This window comes from Pseudopipra pipra, chromosome 9 (assembly GCF_036250125.1).
Source record: "Pseudopipra pipra isolate bDixPip1 chromosome 9, bDixPip1.hap1, whole genome shotgun sequence".
In the NCBI taxonomy this organism is placed as follows: Eukaryota; Metazoa; Chordata; class Aves; order Passeriformes; family Pipridae; genus Pseudopipra; species Pseudopipra pipra.
This window is the reverse complement of record NC_087557.1, coordinates 4473076-4491224: the sequence shown is the minus strand read 5'-3', so window position 1 is coordinate 4491224 and position 18149 is coordinate 4473076. Positions and strand designations below refer to the sequence as shown.

At 42.5% G+C, this 18149-nt stretch overlaps 1 protein-coding gene across 13 annotated transcripts in view; it reads right to left on the bottom strand.

Moving 5' to 3' along the window:
* The window catches only part of CEP350 (centrosomal protein 350), a 68751-nt gene extending 52501 nt beyond the window's left edge, over nt 1-16250 (bottom strand). For 8 of the 13 annotated variants that reach the window (XM_064664189.1, XM_064664197.1, XM_064664192.1 and 5 more), the window contains exons 1-6: nt 16111-16250; nt 5254-5339; nt 3568-3611; nt 2522-2636; nt 1760-1892; nt 185-801 (exon numbers count right to left, since the gene is read on the bottom strand). In XM_064664189.1, the coding sequence (XP_064520259.1) occupies nt 185-801; nt 1760-1892; nt 2522-2636; nt 3568-3611; nt 5254-5326 (982 nt within the window). In that variant the 5' untranslated portion in view covers nt 5327-5339; nt 16111-16250. Of the gene's footprint in view, nt 1-184; nt 802-1759; nt 1893-2521; nt 2637-3567; nt 3612-3975; nt 4086-5253; nt 5340-15925; nt 16009-16110 lie in introns of those variants that run through there. The other 5 variants (XM_064664193.1, XM_064664202.1, XM_064664194.1 and 2 more) reach the window with 4 other exon arrangements.
* Between the last annotated feature and the right edge of the window lie 1899 nt (nt 16251-18149).

Genomic DNA, 18149 nt, shown 5'->3' with positions numbered 1-18149 from the left:
TCTGTAAATTGGCAAGAATTTTTTTTTCTTTCTTGTCCATATCTGTGATCAAACCATGTTATTCACCCCCCCATTGCCCAAACACAGCTGTGAGACAGGTCCATGCTTTGACATGTTGCTCAGTGAATTGAGCTCCACTCCTCACCCCGTAAAACCCACAGGGAGGGGATCTGCACCTCCGTACCTCTGTATGATGGAGCAGCAGGCACAGCTGTCACCTTCCTGACTTTGGGAGTCACCGTGTTCTCCACGTTACTGATCACCACAGGTTGCTCAGCACATCCCAAGTGCTGCCCTCTGCCACTGGGCTCTTCAGAATTCTCCCACTGCTTTCGGATCCGCTCCTTCAGCTTCTCCAACTTGGCATCGTGCTGCCGCTGTTTCAGGATTTCCAGCCTGTGAGCACTACAAATACTCGCGGCAGAAGGGGAAGACACTTTCAGTTCACTGTCCTGGGACGTGCTACTCTGAGAAGCTTTAGTGCTACTCTCATCTCCTCTGGAGCCACTGGTTTTTTCCTCTTCCAACCTTGGAGATGCTGCAACCCTAAGCAAGGCCTCATTATTCTGCAAGGCATCAATTGTCGGCCGGTCATTCAAATACCTAACAACAGTCTCGTCTGCAGCAGACGAACAGGGGCTTTCAAAGTCTCTGCTGTGCCGATCCCGCTCCTCCCGCTCGTGTGTCAGGTGGCCTGTGAGCTCAGCCTTCCCCTCTGCTTCGCTCAAGTCCAAGCCAGAGAGCAGTTGCTTGGCCTCAAGTTGGCTAGAACTGTGATAAGACAGAGAACTATATATATCCCTGATGCAACAGAAGGGAAAAAAAAAGTCACCATCAGAAACACAACTGTAGGACCTTCCAACCCAGCAATCAGCACGTTCATCAACTAAATGAATGACTTCCTCTACCTTGTCTCCACTTTAAGTTCTTTTAAAGTCTGCTCACTTCACATTAAATAGTGCAAGTCTGACGAAACTGAAAGAGACTTCTGTTCAAAATTTCATTTGCTGCACTCTCTGTCTGAACAGGACTATATATAAAGTTGAAGAATAGAAAATCAGCAAGCAGTATTGTCACCCTTCAATTTTTTAAAAAAAGCTTTAAATAAAAGGTGTAGAACTTAAAAGAGAAGCATAATTAATATATGAGCTGCTCAATTAACAAAATTGACCCAAATCAGTCTCATGTGCAACAAGGAAGGAGAACCACCTCACAGTGACATAAGCAGGGGGAAAAAGGATCAAAATTTAGATGTCAGGACAAAAATCACGTTATATGGCCTGTTCCGTGTGATGTTTTGTCTATGAGAAACTGTTCTTATTTGGGTTGCTCACACACACAAAAGTGTAATGCATCTTCAGTACTAGATTTTCTTGCTCTACACTGTCTTGTGGTAACATATTTGGGAACATGTGCTGAAGAATTAATGAAACAAAGTTGAAAAAGCACGAGGAAATACTCTTTTTGGTCTTTATTACTGACATTAAACACCTATCAAACCCATCAGGTCACAAAGGCCACAGCCACACCAACTTGATGATCTGGCCCCATTTCAACACATTTGACATTAAACTCGTATTCACTGAACAAAAACCACATTTGTAATATTTACTAAAAAGTCCAACCCCAGATGCTGCTCAGGTGGCTGGGTGATGGGAGGAAGCAAACCAATTTTTGAGGATTTGTTAAAAGCACCACTGTCAGATTAAACCTAATCTCAGCATGTTTTCCTTTAACAGTCAGCTGTCCCAGCACTAACCTGTATGAAGCCAATGGTTCACGAAATTCCACACGGCTGCATTTTTTCACGTTGCTTTCCAGGGTGGTCGCTCGAAGGGGGCTGCGTGAGGACTTCTCCTTGCTTGATTTATTTTGGCTGGAAGACCGGGAAGCTGAAGCAGAAACCAAAGAATCCTTTATGGACCCATGTCTCCAGAAAGAGAAAGCTGAACAATTAACACAGTTTTTCTTGGGTTTGAGCAGCGCTGAAAGTACTCCCTCTCTTTTTCAACAAGTTGATTTCAAAAACTAGGAGCAAGGCAGTAAGTGCTTGAAATAACGATCATATTTAAAGAGAGATAATGCTTAAAGATTCACTGTAAGTAATTAAATCAGTAAAGTTGACTGTGTTGCCACTAGAGGTCGATCTGTCTGTTCTCCAGTGGCACACCAGAATACTCTTAGTATATAAAAGGAGGGCTTATTTCTTCAAAGCAAAGGCTGTCCTTAAATGAAATAAAGGAAGCACCAGATATAGCAAACTTGTTCTCGGAATGGGATAAGCACTGCTCATTCACAGGGTGGGGAAAGTCCTGCCACCCCCTTCCAACCAAGTGGCTAGGGTAGAACACTCTCCTCCCTAACCCAAGGGAAGGAAACATTAGTTTCTCCCGGTCAATTAGTGCGTCATGAATAAAGATCACTGGCAGGAGACAACTTGGGGGCAGGGAGGAGAAATCAGATTTCCCAGAATGCAGTGGCTCTGTGCTGCCTTACACCTTGTGTCCTCAATAATACATACCCTTCCTGCTGGCTTTCCTGCTGCCACTGGCAGAGGGCTTCTTGGCATCCATGACTGAATCAAACACAGCCGTGCCGGTGGGGGCTATTTCCAATTTGTTCTCTATATGACGTAGCTAAAGTTGGAAGATAATGCAAATAAGAATATTGTTTTCCCTTTTTAAGCTACATTTTTCTCCCACCCCCCACCCCAACATGACACATATTTCCTTTCTCGTGAAGAATAAAACTGCAGGCAAAAGCAACTTCACAAGGCTGATGTTACAAAACTGTATTGTATTATGGCCAGAAATTACTATTATGTTTTGTTTAATAAGATTATCTAAATTAGGTTTTATGCATAGTTTTGTTCCCGTAAGTAGGCTGTTGTGAAAAAATTAATAATAACACGCCATTCAGAGACTTAATGCTTGCCTTGAATAAAATATTAATTCCATTTGGAAAAAATTCTGTAATACTCCCTTCAAAATGGAGCATGATACAAGATTCCACATGTAGAACCCCACACTGACGCTCAGCTGTTAAGAAAAGTGAGGGACAAGGCTATGGGAAAGAGCTGAATTCCCTGGAAAATCAAACTGTTTGGCTCAACTGAAGCCAGGTTTCAGAAACTACTATGATACCTTCAGCACCTAAGTTAAATCCCAACAGAAAGACAGCAATTGCAATGCTCAAAGATAGAAAATCACTAACTACACCAGTGGTGTCCCAGTTTCTAACTGGTTTGAGTCAGAGATGGGAGAGCTATTTCTTCAAGTTCTCAGAAACATGAGAAGTCACCACTTTCTTAAATCAAAAGGTAATATTACACTCCAGGTTTAACATGTACTATGATACTCAAGACCAAGCTTGCTGTGACAAAAATTTCTTCTACTGTGTGCAGAAAAAACTTTTCCCAAGATGTTCAACATTCATGTACTCCAAGTGCTTCTCCCATTTTCAAGTTGTTTAAGAGACAATCACTGAGCAAAGCTTTTGTAGCCATTAACTGATTGGAAAATGAGTAAGGGAAAAAAAAAAACAAAGAAAAAAACAATCAGTACTTACAGCAGCCTTAGTCTGAGAAAAAGAAGCCCATGCTGCAGTTTGATCTTACAGGGCAGAAACAAAGAAAGTAATTTCTCATTAGTACATAGGAAACAATGAAATAAAATGCTGCTTCAAAACAATTTCCATGGGTTCCCTAATCAAGTTATTTTCGTGACCCAATTCCAGCCTGTAATATCTTCTGTGAAAGGCTGTTATCAGTCAAGGCTCACCTTAACAGAGCAATAAAGTATTTAATGTAATATTTAATGAGTTCACTAAGTTAGGCTGAATGCATGATTACACTTGAAATCAAATCCAGAACATGTAACAGAAGATGCTTAGATGTTTAGAAGATAAAATATAAAGCTAGTCATCTACTCCAACATAAATATATTACATGTTTCCATTACACTACAGTTTAGCTACCTTTTTTTCCCCTTCCATTTTCCTCTTCAGTAAACTAAGCATGAATACATGGTCACTGAAAGACTCTACTCAAAAACCAAGCTTTGAACAGAAGAATTTTGAATAGCAAACTTTTTGAGCTGTGCACCCTACAAACAAAACAGAAACAATGTTTGTGAACAAGCAGGAGGCACTAATCAACATCAGCCTTTTAATCTAAACAGACAGCACTTGCTCTATGAGCAATCCAGCTCAGAAGGATGCAGTAGTGTTTTCCTCTATAAATATTTACTTCCTTAGCTCCTCTCTTCGTTTGATTTATAATGGTTTTCTTAGATAATCTAATTGTTTATAAAACACAACATCCCTGTGTCAGAACCATGGAGAGTAGCAGTACTGGAGTGTTAGAAAAATAATCTTTTCCATATAGTAAAAAAGCTGCCAATTGCATTTCAGGTAAGATGCAATAACAGGAAGGAAGAGAGTTAGGGAAGTAGTGCAAAACCAACTTTCTCTGACTTCAAGAGACGGTGCTTTGTGTCCACGAACACTTCATTTTCGCAGGGTAGGTAACTTTAAAAGAAACTGATTATATGACAGGAAATAATCAGCAATAATGTCCTCTTACAGATAAAATAATAATCTTTCTCTACTTCCAAAATCACGTCTGGAGTCCAGTTTTGTCACGCTGGAGATCATATGACTGATCCCAAACCAAAGACCTAACATGCGACTCAGCTGCTCCACAGACCAGACCTTTCTTCCTTCCAGGGATGTACTGTAGGGTTTTTTTGGCCCCTCCTTTCCTAAATTACAGAGTAATCATGACAGCAAAAAGCTAACTGGATTTCTACAGTTCAGGGAGACAAAACTGCTGTAAAAGTGGTTTTTACATCATCTTAGTGGTGATGTACTGATGTGATTCAAGTGTCTTCACCACCTTGGAACTGAGCGAGAGTTGGGAGCGACTGTGACACAGGCTCTTCCTCACTCCTTTCAAGAGCCAACAGTTCCAGTTTCTGTTCCTGCACTGCTCCTCCTCCACAGCACTCAAAAAATCCCTGTCTCTGTGCCATCTTGGCAACCATATTCCAGGCTGGCAATTGCTAATGCAGATCAGCAAATACTCCACAGATCAGAGTACAGAACTGTCATCTGCGAAAAGGGAACTGTGCAACACACGGGCTTAGCTTCCAAAGTGAGGCAGGAGAAAGCTTTCTGCAACAACTCCCCACAGTTCAAACAATTCATGACAAAACATCTCCCAAAACAAGGCAATAGAACAGAGAAAACCCATACCTCTGGTAGAATCCTTGCTTTGGTTATGCCTCAGATTTTGTAGAGGCACCTCATTTGATGTGTTGCTCCACATCGTGCCAATTTATCTACAAAAAAAAAGAAGTCAGGTAAGAACCAAAGAGGTATAAAGTAAGAACAAATCTGTCTTTGGCTAAAGAGAGTATAACCTTGATCACTATGACAAATGTCCACCTCATTTGATGATTTCAAGCTCACAACATGAACAAGGTCAGACAATCAGTACCAAATCACACCCGTGGTTAAAGCTTCTTGCAGTTCTGCAGAAACCATGTAATTCCGTGGATAAAGAAGGGTTTGGGGTTCTTCTTATTTGTTACAAAGAACCGTGAATGTGATAAAAGGAGACTCAGAGGTCAAGGCAATTTAGATCACAGTAAGAAGTATCACAAAAAGCCTGAAGATGTTCACACTGGAACTCTGCACACACAGGGCTCACAGAGGCACCGCTACACGGCTCGAACTCATAAATGTCTGGTGAAAATACCCAACTCCACCAGTGACAGATGAATGTGTCACCTGTCTCTGTTAAGGGGACAGGCAGAGCAGAACTGTCTGGAAGGACACCAGAGCCAGGAAAAAAGACAGGACTGGAGCTGCTGTTGTGCTCCTGTGAACTTCAAAGGCAGGACTCCCAGTGAATCTAAAAAAGTGTGAACTCCCAGCCACTATCACCAGAGGGTTTTTATAATGGAAAAAAGAAAAAGAAAAAACAAAACAAAAGAAATCCCAACATGTGCTTACTGAGCTGCCCTCATAACACACTGACAACACTTCTGGTATGGAAAGAAAAAATTAGGTGATCACAGAATTCCAGCAGGAAGTTCTAGACCTCTGACAGAGTCATAAAGCCACATTTTCCTCTCTCTTCTCTTGTTCACTCCCAGATGTATTTCTTCTTACTTTCTTAATTTCTGAAAACTTCTTTTGCTCTCACCTCTCTGCACAGTGTGCCACACAAAAGGGCATTCAAATATAAAAATCATTCTTCTGATAAAAGGAGACCAAACGTCCCACAAAATTAACATTGTGTGCTACTTATTGGAACAGATCATCGCCTGGACATTTTGTGACAAGGATTTTTATCATATATAGTTTTAAGAATATTCACAGAGACCAACAGTGAAGTTCGGTCCTCACATTCTGTCATATATTTAGGGCAGTAAGTTATTCCACAAAACAGTTCTTATGCCCCAAGAAAAACTATCAATAAGAAGAACATAGGTCTTTAAAAAGCCTTTGGTTGTGACTTTCTTTAAAGAATCCAAATAAATGTTTGAAAGAGCGTGGGAGAGGTATGCAAGATTATTTATGTAGGTACAGACACACATGTACACACACATTAGTGAAGCCCACAATAACACAAATTCCAGAAAGAACGGGTATGTGTTTTGTTTCTTTAAGTATCCAATAGTTTTGGGCTGTGTGGAGTTAGAAAGTTCTGCTTCTAGGACAGGTGCTGCAGAGCTCATTCATGCAGAACAGCAGCTTTGTGCTGCACATCATTCATGCTGTAAATCATAACGCTGCCCTGCCCGGGAAATCATCCAATTGAACCTCTCCATCACTGCAGCAAAGAGCTGTTGGGCTAGAAATGTAGGAAACAAATATTAACAGAAGTGAGGGAATTTTCCATAAATAACTGATTTTGGGAGCTGCTGAAAATATTCTATCAGACCAGTATCAGTTTCTTGCCCAAACACAAATACAACAAAACCTACCCCATATGTCAATTTAGCATAGGAGAACGTTTGGACAAGCAAAAATTTCTTAAGGGTTAAAGTATCCATCTTTATGTAATTGCTTGGGATTTATTCTTATCATTAGGATTACTAGAACAGATAGGAAAACTTAGTTGGGGACTAAAGTTGTTATTACACACACACAAATCTATATGGTTTATTTTAGGATGTCCTGTGAATGTAGAATTGTAACATACTTTGTGTATTCCCTAACTTTATATGGAAGTACCAGACTAAAGAAGTTTGAAATTGCTTGTTTCATCCTAAAGACTAACTAAAGACTGTCAGTCCTTCACCTGAGCTGAACAGAACACATTCAGATACAGAGTGAACACACTTCAGAGAACATCTTATACAGAGAACACTACATATAGTGATCAGTGAGTTATTCCCACAGACGTGTGCTGATGATCACTAGTGGGCAATAACTCTATCTCAACTCCTCCAAAAGGCTGTAGGGCCCCTCTATAAAAGGCCACTCAACCTCTTCTCCATTCCGTACAAGCGAGGAAGAAATCCCAAAGCATCTTGCTGTATTTAGCCTAAGAAATACCCACAGTGCCAGCTCCAAGTGTACCATCCAACTCAGCTGAGGCCCACTGAGCAGTTTTGCTTAACTCAGGTTGCTGCTGATTGTAAAAAATGACAGGTAAGAACCGAGCATTCTGGAGCTGTCTACAGTTTCAGGAAGGCAACACTGCGGTCGTTTTCTGTCGTGGTGTAATCCCAGGAACTCTAAGAGTTTGGATTTTAGGTGTCCTTCTCCCTCTCCTTTGGAAGACAGGGAGAAATTTATCAGCTTTTCAAAGTCTACAAAAAAATGATGTTGATTCTCATCAACCTCTGAATTCCTACATATTAATAAAATAGCTTCTCTCTATTGCTATAGCTCACAAGAATAAGCAGCATTATACAACCCCCCCCCACCAACAAAAATCCCAAGTACTTATATAATTCAATATCCTGCAAGAAATTAAAACAAACAGAGAAGACTCTTTAATGCTATAAAGAGTACAGAAAAAGGGGTGGTGGAGAAAATGGAGAGAGAAGAAACAGTTGCCATGTCTGTTTACAGCACTTGCATGCAGGGTAGTGGACCAGTTAAACACCAAAATACACTGAAATCAGTATTATTCTCTGATCAATATTCAACTTATGAGGATCTTAAGTTTGCTGAAAAAAGGTGGAAGACCACAGAATCAACAGAACTGACCTCCTGGTTACTGGATTGCTCACTGGGAGACAGACATGCCACACAGGTCCATTCAAGGCTGGTTTGCCAAGCCTCTCCCTGGGTGAGTGATTAAGATACAAACACCATTGTGTTCTGACATTTCAATCCCACACCAAGTGCCCATCTCATTCTTTACTCACGTGTCCAAGACAAAAAATAAAGTGCACAAGAGAAGGCACAGCAGAATTGCTGCAGATGAGGACCTGAGAGAAACAAGCAAGGAAAGGATATACTCCCAGTTCCTGGGAGAAAAAGTGGGGAAGGATGGACAGGGGACACGACAACCACTCTCTTCTACAAACACTGTTCCTACAAGAAGACACTGAGGAGAACTGACAGATCAGAAAACGCATGAGAAAGCACGAGAAAGGAGGGAATGGAAACAAAGAGAAAACCAGTGCCAGATAAAAAAGGAAGATGAGAAACCAGCACTACATTTAAAACTAAATATACCAAGGATGTCATTGAAAGGTAGAACAGATAACAAAATAACAAGTCAACACAGTTAAGAGAACAACATTTTAAAAGGAATGGGAGATATGAAAGTAGAACATGCTTAGCAAAGATACACAAAAATGTGAAGAGATTAAAACCAAGGCTGGGAAAAAAGAGAAAGAAAAATGGTGAGAGAAGCAGAATGTAATAAGGAAGAAAATGAGAAAGACAGGAAGGAGAGAAAAATGCAATGAACTTTTGAAGAACTGGCACAGAGAGCAGAAAAAGGGAAGAAAAGAAACTGGTGTATTGGTCTGATTGTGAAGTTTTTTCATGTATTCTCAGTATGATTTTTTTCTTAGTAGCACAGACTTGGTAAGAAAAGAGGAAACTCAGAAGTCATGAAATTGGAACAAGGAAACAGGAGAGGAAACTGAATTGCACAGATTCAGAGAAGGCAGAGAATGTGAGAAAGAGATCACCCACTGTTATTTTCACTAACATTTAGCGGTTATGCAAAAAAAATCCAGTATGCAAAGGGAACAGTATTCCTCAAGACTTTGTTTCTTATAAAAACACAAGTGATACCAAACAAAAGGGATACCACAAAAGAAAAGATGAAGCTTTGCTAAGGGTATGGAATGAAACAAATTATTAACATTGGCTTCTGTGGGATATTCTTAAATGTTTTATGCACACAGTGGCAGGTTTTGCTACAAACTGGGCGTGCAGTGCACGAGGACAATGTTTCACACAGTTTAAGCTACAATAAGGCAGCAGTGCCAGTACAAGAATCCACCCATTCCTTTCTTCATGCCTGGGTCTCTCTTGCCTTATTCAGGCAGAAAGTCAATGGGATTATGTGGTAAAGCAAAGCAGACTGGGAGTCTGGTACAGACTAAAAGAAGTTTTCCTGTTCTTTTTGCTTTATTGGGTTTAGCTATGTCATACCATAGCAACAACTTCCATGCAAGCAGAACGAGGAGGCACGGAAACATCATGGAAACATCGGGGAACGGTCAGATCAGCACTGGCTGCTGTTCCCCAAGAGCAAATACTTAAAGCTGCTGCCTCTTGCTTGAGGAGAGTGGTGGGACTGCGGAAAACAAGAGCCATTCCTGTCATCTTCTTCTTACCAGTGGAGACACCACTGGAGCTCAAGGGCACCATGGGAGCCTCCACACCCTGCTCCAGCCTGTCCCACTGCACCCACACCCCACCCAGCACAGACAACTTGTCTGTGGAGGAAATGGGCACAGAGACAAATAATCAGGTTTAGGGATGTTTTTCCCTGTTTACAAAAATACTTTAAGTTTCTGTGTCCAGTTAACTGAAAGTTGAGTTCAGAATCCTAAAGACCTAAAGCCCCTCCTGTCTGAGCATCTACAGTTCTGCACTACTGGCAGTAAGAGACACACACAGGTGGACAGGCACCACCACACCCAGTCAAGCAAACTGCTTTGCTGAGCCAGCCCACTCAAAGTGATGGAAATTATAAAGATGCCAGAAACACTTTCCATGCGTTCTCAAATACCACACAATACAATTTATTATGATATGCTTGAGTCTGGAATAAAAATACCTTTACCTACTCATTTTTCTGAAATCCAAGCTCTTAACCATATTGCATTATCCCATTTAAAAGAGAGCTAAAAATATCCATAATACACTGCTCTAAGACTTGTTTGGTTATGTTTATGGGCTTTTAAAATGTTTTTTGAAACAACATGCTTTTTTTTTTTTTTTTGGCTTGAGTATATTTTGAGAAAACTTTGTCTTTCAACACTATGAGATGTACTGACCTTCCCCAGGACTGAGGACAAATTCCAGCACAACAAACAAATGCATGACGTGTTTGTCCAAAAAGCTCCACATCTCCAGAATCTACAGCTGACTCTGCAGAATGAGACGGGTCCTCCCCCCACCTTCTTTCAATGCTCATTTACATAATAAGCCTTCAAATAAAACGTATTTCAGGGACAAAGGTTCTGAAAGGAAGTGAATATTCAAAATTCAAGGACAGCTCCCAACTGCATGGTGTTTCATGGACACAAACTTCACCTGAACACCTCCCCACCATATTATCTCAAGCCTGTAATCTTCACTTTGCTGCTTCAAAATTATTTCTGCTACAAAACTGGGGATTTTTCGCCTCGTTATTTTTAAGTGGTGCTAAGCTAAAAAGTCGGAGGATTCAAGCTATTCAGGAGTTTTCCTGGTATTTAATCTCTCTGCTAATACTATTTGTCTTAGAAATATTTTACCAGTCCCGGTTGCACCGCACCCAAGAGGCAGGGTGTATGTAATGACAATGGACACAATTATGTAAAGCTGTTGCAACAAAAAGCTGGAAGTAACAAACACCAGCAATGCCCAAGGAGCTCGTGAACGTTTGCTGCTCTGAGTAAAATTTTAGATAATATTCAGTATTTTGTCTTGTAACACAAGCAGTAAATATCCCAGAAGAACTCACATTCCAATCATTACGACTTTGTAAAATGATAATTAAAACCAAAAAAGCTTCAACAGTAAAAGAAATGTACCAATAAAATGTGATCTGTCTTCAGCTAGAAAACATAAAAAAGCTTTTAGGGACACTAAGGTAGCCAAAAAAAAAAGGAAAAAAAGAGCAATCAAGATACACCACACACTTGCAAACAGAAAAGGAGTAAAGAATCTCCAAGCATGTGTCACTACCTCTAGCTGTGAACCAGGAAGATAAATGACATGAGCAGTCATATATCCATCAAATGTCACAAAATGTAGTAGAAAAATATGAATATGTTTCATGAGTTCTAACATTAAATCACTGGCATCAGTCAGCTACTAAATTTGCATCCAATCTATAGTGAAGGTTTTTCTATAAAAGAAACATTTCTGAATCTGATTCTCCTCAACTGTATGAGTATGAACATATACAACATCCTTTTGCTATGAAAAGGCATGGCAACTTGCAAAAGTGTCTCTGCTTCATCACAAGTGATGTAAAAGCAATTAAAAAAGAAAAAAAATACTGGCCCTAAAAAAGGATTAGTGGTTTTACTGAAAGTAAAATGCACTGAATGTCTTCCTCTGCTGCACCATGTGCCACGAGGTACTCTGAGGAAATCTACTGAAATGAATGTTGTGACAGCTCGTGTAACTTGATTCATTGTTCGTGAAGAAATCAGAGTACAAAGGCATAGAGAATGCATCCATTTATTAAGGAGATGCACACAAGGGTTTGCCTATCCATTCACAAGTTCTGTATTTTCTTTGACTTCAATGATCTTTGCATTTATGACAGAAAAGAAGATACCCTAGTTTCTAGAACAAATAAAGTACTCCTCATTTGTCTCCTTGCCCTTCAAAACAAGAATTAACTCGTTCCACCTCCAACTATCAGAAACTGCACATTAGAAGATTTCAATTCCTGCAGCCCAAAATAAATCCATTCAGCCGAATATGCTCAAATTCTGCCACAAGTCCCATCTCATCTCACAAGGAACACTCCACTGTGAGGGATTCTTCTCAGAACTTACAGGCAATCCTCTCAGCCAACTACAAGAACCAGACCTGCCAATTTTGAGAGTCCAAGACAACAGCTTTCAACCTCTCAACACTACCAAGGACATACAAGCAGAGCAGCACCTTCATCTGCAGCTGCGTCAACTGCAAGCTGATTGTTATTTTCTCTCAAAGCAGAATAATGTGCATGAAAACTTCAGGAAAAATGTTTCAAATTTCACTTTCTCATGTTTGATGCCTTTGCTCTGAATTGCATTCAGAAGTAGCATCTAAAAAGTGTCTCAACAACAACATGTGATGTCAAAAAACTCCCACAAAAATCCCATGACAAGCTGAACAGTGACCACCAGCTCTGTCTCTGATCTGGTATGACAAAGACAGATACCAGGACCCTTCTGGGAAGACATTTCTTGATCTAGCTAAATAATTCCATCCCATTAAAAGCTTTTCTGTTTCAGTATAACAATTCCACCTGGTGCATTGCCATGGATCTGACTTGGTGTGAAATTCTGCTGTCAGAGAGGAGTGTTCTTAAGAAGCCAGAATTTCTGTTAGCATTCACAAAGTTTCAACCGACCTGGTATAACCGATTAGTTCATTTATTTGCTCCATTCTTTCTCTAGTATACTGACAAAGGTTTCAGACTTATGTATACAAGTAATTTTATTCTCAATAGAGCATTAAAGCCTATTATATCATTAGCACAAGGATACACATCTGTCTTCCAAGCACTTACATCTACGGATATATTTTACACTCATGTTCTGATCCAGCCACATGTCTAATATATTAACTCCACCAGGGAATTTTTCCCTCTGCACTCAACTACCAAAGTCCTTCTGTAATCATTATTATGTCACTATACCTAATCTCATACTAACAGCTTATATTGATTTGAATAGGATGAATTATATTAGTTAAAGCACATCAGTAGCACAGTTCAAACAGCCCTGCTGTACTGATAAAGAACTCACTCTCTGATTTAAATTTCTGAGATGGAGTTGAGAAGATTTAGCAGCTCGACAGTGATGAAAGAATGCACATATTCCTCCCCACCTTCCCTACCACTCATGTGCTCACCTTACTGCATCACAAGCCAGTTCAATTTAGCAACCCAGCAGAAAATCAATCATTTTTCTTTTGTGGGGTTAGTTTTCTAGCAGTTGATCAGACTGAATCAGGTTGCTGCCAGAGTGGGGAAAGAGAAGCAGCAGCAGCAGCTCATCACTCTCACTCACCTTACATTGTGCAGCTTCACCAACCTGCCACAGACACGGTAATGTGGAACAGATCCAGTGCTGTGAGCACTAACTCCTGATTCCAAACACAGGCATAACTGTAGAGACATTAACAGGACTGCAGCCTCATCTGGGCACTCTAAAGTCAATGAGACTAATAACATTAATGACTTTATCCACGGGACTGTTTGATACAATGAAACTATCTCAGCAGAAAGCAGTTGTATCTCTGGTAGAGGGGTGTAAGAAGACACAAAAAGCTCATTGCACCCTGTCAAAAAAACCTGAAGTACAGATGTAGCAGCATCAAGATTAGATGCTTATCTATTTAAGGGATGTTTTTACTATGGTGGCACAAACTGCCAATAAAGTTATTTCCAGCCATGAAAGTCACCATCCACATTGGGACTGTTGTATCTGTCAAGTCTTCCCAGTATCATCGTGTCAAACTTGAGCTCTGCACCAAAGCTTAGTAAAATAAATCCATGCAAACAAGTTGCTTTATAGTTTTAAAATCATGTTATTTCAGTTACCACCACACCCAGCCTAGGCAGCCTACAAGATGATCTACACCATCCAGCAACACAGAATCACAGAATGGTTTGGGCTGGAAGGGACCTTCAAGATCATCTCGTTCCAACCTCCTGCCATGGGCAGGGACACCTCCCACTAGACCAGGTTGCTCCAAGCCCTGTCCAACCTGGACTTGAGCACTTCCAGGGATGGGGCAGCCACAGCTTCTCTGGGCAACCTGTGCCAGGGCCTCACCACCTTCACAGGGAGGAATTTCTTTCTAATATCCAATCCAAACCTACTCTCAGTTTAAAGCCATTCCCCCTTGTCCTATCGCTACAGTTCCTGACGAAGATTCCCTCTCCAGCTTCCCTATAGCCCCTCCAGACACTGGAAGGTCCTGTGAGATCTCCACGCAATCTTCTCTTCTCCAGGCTGAACAGCCCCAACTTTCTCAGTCTGTCTTCGTAGCAGAGGTGCTCCAGTCCCCTTATCAACTTTGTGGCCGCCTCTGGATTTGCTCCAGCAGCTCCATGTCCTTTTTATGCTGGGGGCGCCAGAGCTGGATAGAGCATTTCAGGTGTGGTCTCACCACAGCAGAGCAGAGGGGCAGAATTGCCTCCCTCGATATGCTGCTCACCCCGCTTTGGATGCACATAATTTCCACAGGACCCCGGCCCGTTGTAGAAATGTGCCATTACTGTGTAAGTTCAGTTGCTCTGGTTGGCGGGTGCAGGACACCTTTGTTTAAAGTAGCCTCACTCACAGAAACTGAAACCTTCGACAGTTTGCAGCGTTCACGTGGCCACACCCTCACTTGCATTTAATTATCTGAAGCATTACCTAATGAAACTCTTGCAGCAACCAGAACTACGGCAAAGAGACAGCAAAACTTTGCCTGTCGGTGCAGACAGTCTGACAGAACATTCGGAGCTAACATGCAAAACAACTAATCATTTACAGCTCCACACATTTGTCCCACAAATACTACGTTTCTAGTCACCACGGTTTTGAGTTTTCAAGGCAGTACAAGGCAGTAGTTTAAGTTGACAAAAAACCAACCTAAAACAAAACAACAAAATAGAACTCACCAGTCAAGAGTTAAATTTTCAATTTCAAGACACTGGATCATTCACCTACACAATGAAGCTATTTGACACAAAAACCTCTCCATGTGAACTCACACAATGTGCCAGGACTGGGTGCTGGGCTACAGCTCATATCCACAGACAGAAAATCATAGAATCACAGAATCCTCAGGGGTAGAAGAGACCTTTAAGATCATCCAATCCAACCATCCACCCACCATTGCCACTGTATCCCTCAAACCACGAAAACACATCGCCCGGCGCCAGATCCAGGCGCCTCTTAAAAGCCTCCGGGGACGGTGACTCCACCGCTTCCCCGGGCAGCCCATTCCAACGCCGGACCACCCGAACCATTCCACAAAAACTACACCAACAGCAGGCATTACACCGCAGCAAACTGCATCCGCGGGAAAAAAGAAAAAAAAAAAAAGAAAGAAAAAAAAAAAAAAAAGAAAAAAAAAAAAAAAAGGGCAAAAAAAAGCCACTAGTCATACTCGTAAAAAACTCTTTATGCCACCAACAGTCAAAATGACTGGCACTGACGACCCGGGAGCGCTCGGGGCAGATGCTCCCGGGGATGTCAGAGCCCTGGGAGCGGGCGGGCGGTGCCGCAGTGCCGGGGCAGGACGCCCTGGTACAGCCCAGGCACCGGCACAGCGCACATTTAAACTTTAAAAGCGCCGTCCCGGTGCTCGGGGCGGCTCCGAGGGCAGGGCGGCCGCCGGGCTCCGCTGCTGTTCCTCCGCTGAAACACCCAGGGTCGCCGGCTCCCACACACGCAAGGCGCAAAGACAGCCGCGAATCGGAGCCCCCAGACCCTCTCCCCGACTCCGCCACCCCCCGGCGCGACAAGCAGCGGAAAACAAATCAAAACTAGGAGAAGAAAAGAGACTTAACGGTGAGGCGGGTGGCGCGGGGACGCCGGCGCCGGGCGGAGCGGCCGAGCCAAGTGACAGCCAGCAGCTCCCCGGGCCGGGCCCGCCCCGGCCACACCTCGCCGGACGCCCTGGCCCGGCGGGGCGGCACCGCCGGCCGAGCGCGGCCTGGGGCGGCGGCGCGGCCCACTCCCACCTCCTCCTCACCTGGCGGCCGCCCGCTGCGCCGGCGGCAGGTGGCGGTGCGGGGGGCGGCACATCCCGCGGGGGGAGCGCGGCCAGGGCCCGGAGCGCGGCCCCTCAGCGGCCGCTCAGCGCCGCCATTACCGGCCCGCAACTGACACGGAGCGGCGGCGGCGGCGCCGCACCGGCAACTCTCGCGAGAACCGGCCCGCCGCCGACCTCCCCAACATGGCGCCGTCCCGCCGGTCCCCCCCGCTCAGCGCCGGCCGCCATGTTGGGTGCGGCGCGGACCCTGCCCTCCCTCAGAGCCGCGCTCACCGATGCCTCCCTGTAAGCTTTTGTTTTGCCCTCGCAGCTGTGCAGGTTTGACCTGCCGGCGCAGCCTCCCCCCGCATTTTATTTGCGGAGCCCTGGGTGTTGATGCAAGCCCAGGACTTGGCAATGTTAATTAAACCCAGCGCTGATGTTGGCATTCCTGAAGCGGCTCCAGCCGAAACTAGGGCACCGCTTTTAAGTCATTTGTGTTCATAGCTAAGTCATCTTTAGAAAAATAATTCAATTTTTTTTTTCTAAATGAAAGCTGCTCTGATTACAGCCTGCCAGTTGCCAACTTTAAGTTTAAATAAACATTTGCGAAACTTCACAGAGATGACTACCACTGGCTTAATTTCACTTTTAAAAGTCATTATAAACCCAGAAAAAATTAGTATACTGACTTCTATTGCATAGATTCCACCCCAAAGATGCATTAAAACCACCCACGTTTCAAAAATAGGTCTAAGAAGTTATCCAGCTATAACAAAATTATTTCCACCGAAGAAGGAAAGTTATTAGAATAGAAAAAACAGATTTTCTTCCTGCAGTTATTTTGGGAATCTTCCCTTCAGGGCCTGTCTACAACTTCCCCAGTCTGGTTTTCAGTCATTAGTGTGATTGTTTGATGCCAAATTTCTTGGGGGAGCACGGGGGGAGGAGAGTTAACTGCCCCAGCCTCCAAAGGATCACCAAAACTACTGCAGCCTTTTATTTCCCTTTTTTTTTCCTTTCACTAAAAGGGATTAAACTATTTTCACATAGCCTCTCCTCTGGTGAGGAGTCAACAGTTTGCATGTAAGTTATTCCAGTATGGGAACACCATAGGAAAATACCTTAAACACTGAGAGATTACAGCTATGAAGCTTAGGCAATGCAGAACTTAATCATGTCACAATTACAGGATATTCATTTAACCTTAATTTGGCTCTTTTACATACGCAAAGTAATTACAGAGTACATTTTCAAGCATAAGCATACCTCCTCCTTTGAAACAAGAGGTAAGCTCGAGATGTCAGTGGTTAAACCTTTGAAAACAATTTTGTTTTGTCAGATGATGGGAAAAAGACTGGTGAAGACCGAAAGGCAAGCACAGCTCCAATGGGAAAAATGGTAGGTAGTGCCAAATTCCCTCCTGAGTCCTCAAAGAGCAAACCTGCAACTCCCAAATGCAGGAGACTGTATGTAATAATAATGACAATTTCTGTCAATGAAAACAATATTACTGCAGTGTATGGAAGCCCTGATTGCAGACTAGAGCAAATTAAATTATTACATTCCCCATCATCACATAGTGTTTGCTTAAATTTACTGCTTAATATTGCTGGACTGGCAGCCTATTTAAATTATTCAGCACTTTCGTAATGTACTGCCTCTTTAATTATGCTTTTAAACATAGTTTCTCTTTTCTGCTTGGAAGCAGTTAGTCTAGTTTCACGCTCCTCCTTCTCATCTTCAGGCAAGCAAGGCGTTACATTAGGATTTTCTCAAGCATGGAAATAATTTCGTTTCAGTCAGTCAAATAAAATTAAAAGGCAATGTTTGTATACTGGTTTTGCTTCTGTTTATTCTCTGTATCTGCCAGTGGAACTGAACTGTAAGACTTTAGATTACTTTTTCAAAGATTTCCTAGCAATGAGTGGAAAGCTCTGACGGGGCAAACATCACACGAGAAGAGAAAGACATTCTTACAGAAAATGCAGTCATCTCGTGAAATTCTCTACAATTAGAAATAAAGAAACCATTTACCT